This window comes from Eriocheir sinensis, chromosome 13, assembly GCF_024679095.1.
Source record: "Eriocheir sinensis breed Jianghai 21 chromosome 13, ASM2467909v1, whole genome shotgun sequence".
NCBI lineage: Eukaryota > Metazoa > Arthropoda > Malacostraca > Decapoda > Varunidae > Eriocheir > Eriocheir sinensis.
The window spans coordinates 19,533,470-19,547,068 of NC_066521.1; the positions used below are offsets into that span (position 1 = coordinate 19,533,470).

At 39.8% G+C, this 13,599-nt stretch overlaps 1 protein-coding gene across 10 annotated transcripts in view; it reads right to left on the minus strand.

Annotated features, from left to right (window-relative positions):
• Positions 1-13,599, minus strand: part of LOC126998150 (potassium voltage-gated channel subfamily KQT member 4-like) — a 100,592-nt gene that overhangs the window by 7,164 nt on the left and 79,829 nt on the right. For 4 of the 10 annotated variants that reach the window (XM_050859580.1, XM_050859577.1, XM_050859582.1 and 1 more), the window contains 7 exons: positions 13,373-13,561; positions 11,277-11,350; positions 9,801-9,928; positions 4,314-4,410; positions 3,593-3,814; positions 2,832-3,001; positions 2,506-2,630 (listed from right to left, as the gene is read on the minus strand). In XM_050859580.1, coding sequence (XP_050715537.1) covers positions 2,506-2,630; positions 2,832-3,001; positions 3,593-3,814; positions 4,314-4,410; positions 9,801-9,928; positions 11,277-11,350; positions 13,373-13,561 — 1,005 coding nt within the window. Of the gene's footprint in view, positions 1-2,505; positions 2,631-2,831; positions 3,002-3,592; positions 3,815-4,313; positions 4,411-6,500; positions 6,629-9,800; positions 9,929-11,276; positions 11,351-13,372; positions 13,562-13,599 lie in introns of all 10 variants that reach the window. The other 6 variants (XM_050859586.1, XM_050859583.1, XM_050859578.1 and 3 more) reach the window with 5 other exon arrangements.

Genomic DNA, 13,599 nt, shown 5'->3' on the forward strand with positions numbered 1-13,599 from the left:
CTAAACACATGTAGTACTTCTACTAGACAAGGCTAAGAGAATTTACAGGGGCAAAACTTAGTAAGATATTTAGTGAGGAGGTCTTCAACTGCTGTGATATAAGACAGGAGGTGCAAAGGCTCAGTACAGTGAAGAACGGTGGGCACTTGAGACTAGCCTGTGTGTTGCAGGGGGTGGGCCACACCACCATGCCTGACCTCCCCACTGAGGTTGTGAGTCCAAGAGGAACAACATAGGGTTTAGAAGGTTAGTTCTGTCTTTATGGAATGTGATGGGGTGTGTCTGAAATAAGAGAGGAAACTTCTAACCATCACAGTTTGTGGGGCAGCTGCCAGTTTTCACAAACCTCATCACGGTTAGGTTGAATCTGCAGTCACCAGAATTTACAGGAAAAGTCTATGGAAATGGCTATACATTATAAAACTGTGATGCATTTCACTGACATATCCAATAAACTTCTATTCAGTTTCAAAACAGTTCAGAAAATGTCCTTCAAGGCCAGACGATCCTTCAACAATCTGCAGTTACCAGCATTTATGGAAAAATATAAGCAAAATATAAGCTTTAAAACAGTGATGCATGTCAGTGATTCATCCACACAAATTTCTGTTCACTATTAAAACTCAGCTCAGATAATATCATATAAGGCTTGAGAATCATCCAACACTATATCCATGTCTGCATACCAACGCAGGATATGGGTCTCCAAGGCTTTACATCACATGCATTGAGTGTTACTCTTCCAGCTAAGTGCACTCATTGTCTTGTTATCCAGTGCCCAGCCAACCAAAGGCTGTGATGCATAATCTGGATGCATTCTTTCATATGTATCAATAACTAAGGTTCCCTACACAATTATGATCTTTGTACATTTTAATAATTAACTGCTCTCCTTATCTAGACATACTTTTTAGTGGTAGGGTACATGTGCTGCTGTGGCATTGGACTCATTACATGCAAAATCATATAAATGTTAAGCAGTAAACTGTGGTTTGCATGATAAACTTATTTACATCCAGACTGGCAGGTGATAAGCTGCTACCAAGAGCAATGAATCTAAAAGTGATGCACTAGCAGCATCAACAACAGATTCAATGTTTAATAATTTTACAGTTGCTGATAAGAGCACAACTTTTTAATGTGTTTGCACTAAATTCAAACACTGCAAGAGTATATCAAAAGCTGACTGGACAATCCATATTTTAACAATCTTTCTAATATGTCTGCACTGAACTGAAACAATACAATTATGAGTATACATTATATAGTTAATGTAGAGAGTTAGTACATGCAATATTTACTTGAGTGCAGAAAGTTAATATATTAGCATGAGAACCCAGCACTGAAAAGGATTCACAGAAAGTATGAAAATGTTTATAGAGGGTTATACAAAGCTTGCAACACATAATAGACTATGTAATCTATAATTACTTACCAACTTAATTGATTTTGGTAATCTGACTAAATGATAAAATTTAAGACAAAAATCCTCAGCAGAAATACCAACAATTTTTTGTATTGATTAACAAGAAGTGTTTTTTCTTTTTTTTCTTTTTATTCTTACATATGAGGAGGCTACACAAGGTTGGCTAGCTATACCAACCCACACATGCTGTCCTTACCTTGCTTCAGAACACTGTGGTGGTTTTCCCCAATGAGTGGAAGAACTTGACCACTCAACCCTGCAACTACATTCTTCAGTTCAATCCTATCTTTTCCCCAGCTGGTATGGCAACGACAATTTTTTCCCTTGTAATAAAGCATATTTGCCTACTAAGTGTGGCTTACTCAACCAGCTGCCTTCTGTTTTTCCTCCTGTATGCACTGCAGAATGGCCATTTGCATTGGAGTGCTTGCTGCCCTGTGTCCCCTGCCTCCTGGGCAAAGTGTTACTCCCAGGCAAGTTAATCAATAAATATGATACATGTGACAAGATGATAACTCTGGTATCATGAGTAAATTTTACCTCTATCATAAACAAGGCTGCTTGACTTCATCCCTCTCACATGTAGGGTTGACATGCAATAACTACATGAATACATAATCTGGATAAAATAGTTTCTATAAGCCTCCAGCAAAGACAACCACTATATAGATGGTTCTGAAGCCTTCTTGCTACTAAAGGTTTGTTTATTAAATTGATTACAAGTCATGTATTATTCACAACATGTGTACTCAGCTGCCTCCAAGCAGAAAAATATTTCCATCACCTTAAGTGTGAATTCTCCACAACCATCAACAAGAGGAAGGGCAGACATAGGATAAGTAACCTCTGCAGGAATGAAGCACAGGATGGGAAGGAAAGTAAACACTATTCTCACTCTGACAGCTGTGAACAACTTCAAATAACATCTACACTTGTACCTGCCATACCTTCTTCATGAGCTGCTGCCCGTGCGACCAATCGTACAGAGGCAGCAAAGGCAAGAGTCATACCTTTGGCCAGCAAAAGTGAACAATGCATGTGTGTGTTAACCTGATAAGTTGAGATGCTCTGGCACCCACCTTGGGTACTGGGATCACAGTCTTCCTCGATGTAGGGGGCAGTCATGTGCTCGATCTGCACCACCTGCGGCACCTGTAGCAAGTCGGGCTCCTTGGCCTCTAGGGAATGACGGGACGGCAGTGAGCTGTGGACGAAAACCTAAATCAGAACGCATTTCTTTTTATATTACTATTTAACTTTAACTTTTCAAAACAGAATAACAAAAGGAATGTGAGTAGTAAATACATTAAAGTAACTCTTTCCTGCATTCTTTTTATAACAACTTTGAGAAGAGGAAAAATATGAGGGATAGAGAGATAGGTGCATTGAGGCAGCTGTGTTGTACCTCAGAGTAACTCGCTTCTTCATCCTCTGAGAGACGTCAGAGTTGCCTCGCATCATGGGCCTCTCAAAGTACTTGTTAGTGGGTGTGTTGGGCTCAGAGGCCTGCTTGTCCACCAGGATGGGCTTAGGCTTGAGTACCGACACATAGGGCGGGGGAGCTCCAGGAACCTGCTGGAGGGAAAAGATTAAAAAGTAAAAACGAAAATGAGATAAAAGGAAAGTGAAGAAATTAAAATTTTTATGATGATAAAGAAATGGTAATTAGAAAAAAGGACAAAAGACAAAAACATGAGGTTATGGAGTTGACTTTCACATGGATACATTTCTACTTTTACATAATTTTACTTTTTAGAGGATCAATTTTCTTTTCAATGAAACTTAGTCCTGATGGGGTCAAATTTCACATAAGAATGACTACTTCAGAAATTTATGTTAGTAGCAACCAGACACTTGTGCCATTTTCATAATTTAAAGGGACACAAAAATGCTGGATTTGTTTTGAAGGATGAATTTCAGGCAAGTGCTCAGGAGTTAACCTCTTTAAATACAAAACATTTTCATAATATTTCACTCTTCCGAAACAATAGTTAGGTTCTGAATAGCAGTGACTAGCATTTTTTTTCTACATTTTTTTTGTTGGCCTTCAGCTGCTTCCTTTCCTGTAAAGAAAAATCTGCTGATACTGAGTCCATTAGTTGATGGTACACAGCAATATCCATTACCACTGACTCAAAAGGGTGACTGCTGTTTTAAGGTACTTACGGTGAGGGAAGATGAGGGGACAACAGTGGAGGAACTTGAGATGGGGGTGAAGGAGGTGGTGGGGCCGCTACTGCAGCTGTCTGGGGAGCCTGGTAGGGGTGCGGAGGAGGTGGGGGTGGTGGGGAAGGGAACTGAGCCAAGCGGGGGCAGGGCCAAGAGGCGTTTCCGGTCCTCCATGTACAGGTCAATTAGCTGGTCCAATTTGGACTCGATATCATCAACCTGAAAGAATCCGTACAAAGATATACAAAGATAAGGAGAGAATACAATAGATCAGGAGTTTCATGCATGATTGCTTATGAGAATCAGCTATTCAATATCTGCCCTCACCAGCCACACAGAAATATGAAAATATGCTTATTTGAAGTTCATGAATGTCAGCTATTTATAAAGCTTAATCTGATTATCTAATAAGAATGACCATACATCTCACAAGGTACAGATAGATATAGTTTATTGACTGCAAGACATACTTCAGTTAACGGGCAAAATGCACAATGGCTAGTTCAACTTTACAACAGGAAAATTTCACACATTAGTAACAACTCCCTAAAAAGCCTGAGTATAAATTAAGCTTTTTGGGTAGTTGTTACTACTGTGTGAATCCTTTTACCCCTGTTTTAATTCCTCTGTATCCTTAACCTCACTGCTCTGGCAAGCCTCTGACCTTTGTAACATTTCTTCTCTTTATTTAACCTCACTGCTTTGAGAATCTTCCTACCTGTCTCTCCACCTTGACGATGCGTGAGGCAAGGCTGATCTTGGACTCGTACACGTCCTTGGCCTTGGACCCTTGCTTCCCTAGGATTTGGTCTAACCTGCAGGGTGTGAGGAGAGTAATTAGGACACACAAGTGTGCAGCGTCACCAATCACACCATACTTTTTATTGCCTTTCTACTTTGGGATCATCATGCAAAAATTGTTTTGTGCTTGAAACAAACTGCATATAATGGTAGTTATTGGACTAATTAGGTTAAACAGTGCATGACATGTTTCACTGACTGCAACTGCTCAAGGTTTGGTGGGATGCCAACATGAAGGGCAGGCAAGAACCCTAACCATCAATTCTAGTCTTTAAGGTGTGTGCTCAAAGTGTGACCTTTGGGCCACAGATGCCACAACTATTTCCAAAGCTGAAAATAATGGGGGAGGAGAGAATACTCCAACTAAAAATTGACAAGTTAAATGTTAAATAATTCTTGGGTGTAGTTTAAGGAGCATATTATTTATTGAAAAAGTATTTTGTAAAGATTATTGTAAGAGTCATTCTACTACAATAAGTAAAACTTTGTAAGAGGTGGACAGTAATGTCCAGCAGAGTTTAGTTCAGCACTGCATGCAGTTACACATATGGCAGATAGTTTTAACAGGACAGAAATTAGTACATTTAGGATTATTACAATTGAAACAAAGACTTCATGGGGCATTCTAATTATAACATGTAGGTAGTGATCATTTACTGTGCATTTTTATCTATTAAAAGGGCAGATCAAAATGCTAAGTCATGAATCCAGGTGTGAGTACTGTTTTGAAGCATGCAAAAGGTTATTTCCTGAAACATGCAGTTGTCAAACAAAGCTACTCAAGTTAATGGTTCAGTTTTCATGTGTCATCGTTAAACAGTCCACGGGTCTCTGTGCAGTCCAGTCATCAGCTGCCTACTGGCTTGTGAGTAAAGTCAAGATGGTCTGTAAAACTCATGTAGACAAGATTCTCATGTGTAGATTATGCTTCTGTAATGTAGTTCTAGCTCTTTATATTTTCTTCTTTGCTATGAGCTCACCAAGGTGGAACCATGGTACCCTACTAGAAAATATGATATTCAATTTTTTTAATACCAGCAATGAAAGAAACAGCTCCTTGTATTTTCTTGTTGGCTATGAATACACCAAAGTGGTACAGAACTCTGCTGGGAAATATAAAATCTTTCTGTTTTTGGCAGTAATGAAATCAAAATTATGACAATTTAAAATGTGTAACAAACCAAACTGTGTTTGAATAAGTACTATATCAAGTAAACTAAACAAACTTCATTTGTGATATTCAATCTGCCTTTCTCGTGTCCTACACCAAGAGACTGTGGGAGACAAACATTCATAGCTTCAATCCAAAGCACCATTGTACATCCACTACTCTTCCATTGCATTCTACATCTCTCTAATGCACATCTCAAGTCAAATGGACATGAGGCAACACTGCTTGACTCAATGCAGTACGAACATCAGGATGACATATAATCTCTCTCTCTGCGTTTCTCTTTTAGAAGGAAGTTATGCTGGCACATTGCATTTTGTGTGTTAAGACCAGTCCTCCACTGCCCCAGGCCAGCCTCTCCTCACCCCACAGCCATGCAGGAAGGAACAGACACCAGAGGAATAAACAACAACCATCTCGGAGAATATGCATATACCGGGACGTTAACCATGGAATGAAGACCAAAGTCTTATAATGTTGTCTCACAATGAATACAATGAAAAATGATCAACATATGTGCAGAGTATGGAAAAAATATAGATATATAAAATTCATATTATATTAGCAATCAAGATTAAAGTTTCATGATGTGTCAGACTCAATAATGAAAAATTACAAATATATGTGCAGAATATAAATAATCATATATAAAAGTCCCTTGAAAATGACATACATCGTGTCAATCAATTATTTCCATCCTAATGACAGAGTATTACCATGCTCATAATTATGGCAGCTGACTAGGTTTTTGAAGTAGATGATAATTTGTGGCAAAAATGCAATAAGTAGTATACATAAATTAGACAGAGGAGACACCTTGGCACATGTTGAAGTACAGTCATGACCCCAAAGCTATGAAAGGTTGAGTCAGGCTCCAGAGAGTTTGGTGCAAAATGTACGTCTAGGCGTCTGCCTCCCCGGCCCGGCACTCACCTCCCATGCAGGTACTTTACTCTTGTTAGTAGATCTGCATGGCCCGAGGAATATTGCTCTATAACGTCTTTTACATCATAGGGTTTTAGGGCCTCTTTGAACTTACGTCTGGCAAGGAAGTACCTAATCTGAGGAAGGGAAAGAGAGAGTGCAGCAGTTTAGGGAAGGGAAGGTTGAAATTTGAGAACCTTTAAGGCTATTTTGCAACTGTATTTAGTTACTCATTGAGGTTGGTTATCACTTTCTTGAGCCACTTATTTAAATGGGTGATTATTTATGACAGAGGTACTAATTAGGTGCGATCAGCTTCAATGATTCCCTTAAAACGGTTAGAAAATCTGCTGTAGTGGTAAAGTTGTGAGGTTTAAAGTTTAGAAGTGCGTGATCAGGCCCTGTTTGCAGGGAAACGATCATAGTTCGGAGTACTTTTGTATTCAGCACACAGTGTTGGAGAAGGAGTGTTACGTGTGTATGTGCACACAACACTCACTTGGAACTCTGTTAACAGAAATAGGTGAAGATATGAACAGGGAGCTGGCCCTGTCCACCTGTTATAAAGTTGTGCTTTACAAAAAAATGCCTCTTACAGAAAATTGTCTCCTGCAAAACCTATCAACACTGCAAGATTAATGTTTTTCATCTAAGCATATAAACCAAAGTTTTGATACTCTTGATTTCTTCTCAAGAGTAAAACCATTATTGATTAGCAATCCTGGAAGAGAATTAAGCATGATACAAGTCTGGAAGACAAGAGATTAGTTAGGCAACAGCAGCATAACTCATTACACACAATGATAAAGAATACATTATTTCATATACTGTGCACAGACTTAACACCTCAATGGCACAAGATGATTGGTGTTTACAGGTGTCTTCCTGTACAGACCTGGCGGCAGCTCCGGTGAGGACACTCTTATTCTAGTCAAGTCACGGGTCATTCCTGGAGGATGTCTTGGCAGCATGTGTCTTTATACAAGAGTTTGGAACAATGAATGCTTGATTGTAACGGGTCATTCCCATTTTTAGGATCAACTGATTAAATAATATGACTGAAAACTAAATAAAATTTATATTTTCCTTTTCTTCAATGAATACTGAGACAGCTTATTCCAAACCCTCCTTCAAGTCAGTTTTTCAAGTGATGCTGCAGTAAGTCTAAACAGTCATATATTTGAATAGTATAAGGTAGCAAATGATGCCATCTAATCCCTACAGTCTTGGCAGAAACTTTAGTATATAGTATGTGGCTATGGTAATCAGCTGCTTCTGTTGCTGCTGTCTGTACTATCAGCAGTGATCTATTGCATACTTGTCATACCCACTGCACGGAACCAACAGTAAGCATCAATGCACTCCTACAGTCTGCTGTCTCTAACTCTAGGATGGGCCACAGGTCCTGCTCTTTATCTTAAGATGCAGACTACAGGCATAGAGTACAGAGTTAGTAATGCTTGTATTCACACACCACAATCGAATGTGCAGAGACTGGAGGAGAGAGACTTGTTATGGCAGGCCTCACCATGTAGTGTTAATGGGTATTGGACTAAAGCTGGCTGGAAAAGCTCACACAGGGCAACATGCTTTAACTTTTATAGAGTTGTCTTGGAAAACACTGTTGTTAGTCACTTTTAGAGTTTGGGAAGTCTTTCCACATGCCAAAAAATACTTATGTGTAGGTAAAGAGCAATTCTTTTGTGGCCTGGCACCATGAAACAAAGAATATATGTAGTATGCCCCTTACAGGAACTATCTATGCCCTCCTTAGTATATATTACCAAATACTGATGTTTGAGATAATATGGAACAGTAGGACAATCAATGTTGTATAAATAGGTTCAGGTCTATTATTAGTTTCTAATGGATGTTATAATAATTCTGGACTGATCACGTCCCAACAACACCCGTGTTATTTCACACGTTAGTGTGTTTGTCTGCATAAGACATCAAGGCATTAAAAAATGCTCAAGTGGAACCAAATGCTAACATTTTGCATTGTGTGCAGTAGCCCTCATCCTCACAATGTGATAAAGTGACTTTTTCATAAGTAATGAACCTTTACAAAATTAATGAATATGTATCAGTCTGTCAAACTGACAATACTCTTTACTGGCCACAAAAAAATTACCCCATATTTTTGTAAATGAAGTGTTAATGCTGGCAAGACATACTGGACAGTAAGAGAACATTCAAGAAATTCACATCATGTGTTGTGACACTACACATCAGACCAGACAGTGTGTCCAACACGTGAACTTGTAAAACACCAACAAACCAAACACACACTCCAGATATGCATCTGGTGTTAGTTCCACACTACACAAAACACAAGTCAGGTAAGTGGGGTTTTAGAAAACATTAGTTGGGTTGTTTGAAAAGTGGGAACTATTAATAATAATAATAATAATAAATAAAAATAAATAAATAAATAAAATAAAATAAAATAAAAATAAAAATAAATAAATAAATCATTTGAAAAATGCCATGGAAAATCGTATCACCTTAGGAGGGCACAATTTAGCCCCAGTCAGTTTGTGCCTATGTGAAATTTTGACATTTGCTAATGCAGGTATATTGCATGCTCTTCTGCCCTTATCTCAGGGAAAACCAACAGAAGACAAACTTAAAAGCCTAGCACAAGCTAGTAATATGGTTTTAATTATCAAACACATTGGAATATTATTAACAATTCATATTAGATCAAAGTTATAGAAAAAAGTAGGAAAATGCGGAGGGGAAGCAGGGCAGTGTTTACTCAGGCCTAATGCAAGGGGCTGAGTGAGTCTGAAGTAATATAAAATCAGTGTTGGCAAACTGAATATGTATATACATCTTGGGTAACTGATTGAAACCAAAAGGTATCTAGGAGTCTGCCATTTTTTTGACAAGAAAGGAAGGAGGAAAAGGAGATAAGAGGAACTGAAATAAGAAAGAGGAGAAAGACAAGGCAAAGGGGATAAGTACAAGGTGTAGGAGGTTTAGTAAGTGTTGGTAGTGGTTGAAACAAAAGGAGAATGAGGTGGATGAGGAAATGCTTAGGAGGGGAAAGAGGATGAGTAGATGACTAGGGCTGGTTAGTGGTGGCAGTGGTTATAAGTAATGATGAGGGAGGAGGTTGAATAGATAGTGGAGTGAAGAGAAAGGGTAGCTGGAGGAGGGTTGATTAAAGGCATTAGTTTTGGTGTTGGTGGGAGAGCAGACAGAGGAGGACTGGTTAGAAGTTGTCATCAGTGGCATGAGGAGGTAGGGTGCTGGGGGGTTGGTTAATGGTGGTAGTGGTTGTATGTAGTGTCAGTGAGGTACCTCCCCTGCAGTGTCTTGACCCTTGACAGAAGGTCCACGTGGCCAGCTGAGTACTGCTCTATGACATCCTTCACGTCGTACGGCTTCAGTGCTTCCTTAAACTTGCGTCGAGCCGTGAAATATTTGATCTACGCCCGGGAGGGGAGACAGTTAGTGTGCTGGACAAAATCGGGGTTAATGGGGACTGTTTGTAGACCCTGAAAAGAAAGTTCTGAGGGGAGATTGACTAAGTGTAGAATGTACTGGTGATGCAGAGTTGAAAAGAAAGAAAAAGAGCCACAACACAGGAACCTACACATCCAGGCAATAGAATGGTCGCACCTTAGTTTATTTATTGCCTCCATAAAGATCTGATATGGGATACAGACAAGAAGTCAACAGGAGTCAAGACAAGAGATCTAGGTTACCACAACACAGGTTCAATACCAAAACAGCACACTCAAGGAAGACAAAGGGGCTGTCCGATAATTATACTGATCACACTTACTTCTACTGCTCCTCCTGAAATTTACAATACAAAAACAATAGCAGTCACAAGGGCACCACAACAAAATGCTAGTCATTTGTGGTTTCCAAAATAGTTTCACAAATGTGAATTTCAAATGCCAATGGAGTAAATCCAGCCCTGTAAAATTTATAGCACAATTAACAAAAAAATTCCATTCAAAACTATAATACAATAATGTAGAGAACTCCAAAATATTGGAGGAACAGTAAAAATAATATAAAAAATTTGTTTCTTTGGTGATTTATATCCATCACTGACTATATAAGTTCACTAAGCTAAAAAAGGTTTGTTTTCTTAGTAATTCTGTATCCAGCGCAGGCTTCCTCTATCTACCAAGAGAAAAAAGTTGTTTTCTTAGCAATTTTGGATCCACCACTGGCTATCACAGTTCACGGAGTGTTCTTGATGGGATGGGGTAAAAAAACTCACTAAGTCTTTAAACCTCACAACCTCATCATTAAAATCATCAAGGTGAATGTGAAAATTCCTGCTAAGAAAATATTATCCCTGCGAAGGAAGAATAAAATATGCTCCCAAGATCCCAAGAGAAACAAAGTATATTCAACTGTTTGTGCATTTCATCCCAAATAGTGATTATTTTGGGAGACAAACTACTCAGAAGAATTGGGGTGAGGCAGGAAAATGATTTACTTTCCCTGCCCCTTCCTTGCAAGAAATTTTGACCAGCAAATGGGGTATGGGAGGCTCGTTCATCAGGCCATCACCGCACTACACAGCTGAGAATATGATGGCACTTGGCAGCAGAATCTGGAGGCTTCAGAATGAGGTCTGTTGGAATGGTATGCAAAAACTGATGAATTTACCCTATCTGCATCTATTCCTTCTTTACCTCTCACCACCGTCCTACTCTTATCTATTATTATCACCTTTTTTTTACTGTCATCTGCTGCCTTTGCTCCCACCATCACCACCACCTCCACCACCAGCACTACCCTGCTTGTTCTCACCTTCCTGATGGCCCGGATGGCTGCCTTGTGCTGGTTGGTGAGCTGCAGCACCCGCGGTTGGTCATCGTCCTCGTCTATAAGAAATTAAAGGCTTGGTGTGGGTAGTGGCACTTAGGGGTGAACAGAAAGTGTAAAGTATTCCTCATTCCTGACAACACCCCATGATACCTAAAGGTTGAATAAAGAAGGGGACAAATACAATGCCCTGATTTTGGGTGGCCACCAGTCAATCAGGACACAGCAGACTTCAAGCATCGCAGACCTGAAGATGCCTCCAGGCTACAAAAATCAGTATCATCAATCAACACTAATAAATTTGAAGTTTAAAGTACACTGACTTATTTGTTTTCAGAAAATAGTTTGTTATCAAGTGTTTATCACCAGTAAAAATATTAGGAAAAAGTGGCAGGCTATATATTGGGAGAAATTACCAAAGTTGAATACTTAAACATTCACACAGCATCAAGAACTAAGACCAGTGACAGAAATAACACAATTAACCTTCTCCACAACTCACTTGAAGGACCCTGCCCAGCAGACATAAAGTAATTCACCTTTCATTGCACCTACTAACAAAATGTTGTTCTACATTAAGAAGTAGAGATAGATACCTGATTTTCTTCACTAATATGGAAAATGCAAATAGGGATTTAGAATGGTAGAACAACTTGAACAACGAGGTTGTTTAATCCCAAAACTTCAAGTGATTTTCAGCTAAGTTTGACAAACTGAGACTCAGAGATGGAACCTCATGAGCATAGCTCATTTCCTGCATATCAAAACTAGGTATATACAACTAGGTAAATAAACACACACACACACACACACACAGATCTCAATGATATCTCCACAACAGTCTACGTCCGTGCCGGATACTCTAGATATACAAGTCTGCTACACCTATTGCAGTGTTTACTTTTCAATGACCTACACAGTCCATCTACAAATAATATAAGTTCTGAAAAAGAAGGTCTATTCATGTTGTGTCTGAATAAGGTTTCATTCAGCTGCCAACCAAATGAATGTATTATAGCCAATACTAGCAAAAATATATCAAGCATTCAAATCTCTGTAACCATACGCATTTGCATAATCTAAGGCAATACACTATTTGTCAAAAGTGTTTTCCTTATGGTATGGTAATGGCTAGAAGAATGTAAATTGAACTGCCATGCATTTTTGAGCTACTGAAGAATTTATGTTTATAGTTTACCAGATGCTTTGGAGTATTAACAAGAGGAATTAAAAAAAAAAGAAAATCAAGGACAATCGTCTCTTGAAAAATGTTGGAGCTGAGCTGAGCAATGCAGACGCAACACTCATAGTCCCCAGCCATCCCGGCCTCTATGTACAGTACACACCTCTCTCCCACAGCCAGCAGTGCACGCTAGACAAAACACTTCTATAATAGGGAAATCCCCATAGTGTTTTTTTCCCTCATTGCGAAAAGAGTTAAAAGACAAAAGCGAAAAATTTTCCACAATATCACATTATGATTTCTCCTCTGCCAAAATGTTTAAAGGACAAGAGTGAAAAATGTTCCACAATAACCCATTATAATTTTTTTCTCACTGCCAAAAGAGTTGAAAGGCAAAAGTAAAAATCTTCAGCAATTTTCCATAGTTGAGGTGATGGTGCATGTCATATTTACTTCTCTGGTGCAGTGACTGGAGTTTAGTCCATAGGTGCAGACAACCAACAGCTCCAGGGATAGTGCAACTGAAACTCTTCAGTGTGGAAGAACAGGGTCCATATGTACAGTGCAGTGTGCTTGAAAGTGCTATGCTTGCAAGTCCACAAGTGTGGCATAAGTGGAAGAACCAGTGGCCTTCAGGCAATAGAGTTTAAATGGCCTCATTCTCCAGCAGCAGCAATAGCAGCAGCAGCAGCAGCAGCAGCAGGAGGAGGAGGAGGAAGAGGGGCAGCCTTTGAAGCATGGAAGGCACACTGCTGCATGGGTGCTCTACAAACACAATAAGCATCTATGGGGGCGTGCCAGGCTCATATTACACACTGGAAGGCCCTGTGTGTGTAGCTATGAATCTGCACCAGGTGACTGCAGGAAGTCGGAGGTCCCTCAGTGGGCTGGCGCTAACCTCTGCTGGGGGACCGGGGCCGGCGTGGGGTGGTAACATTGCCCCCAAACTCCTTCTGAAGTAGATTGGCAAGCACAACGGGGAAGTGGGCCGGGTCCTGCTCCACCACCGGGGTGCCATTGGTCGGAGTGCCAGTCTCACTGAGCACCATTGGGGTGAGGAAGGCGGCAGCGGCCAGGCGGAGGTGAACTGAAGGGAGATTTTTCAGCCTAACTTCCTGGTGGGTC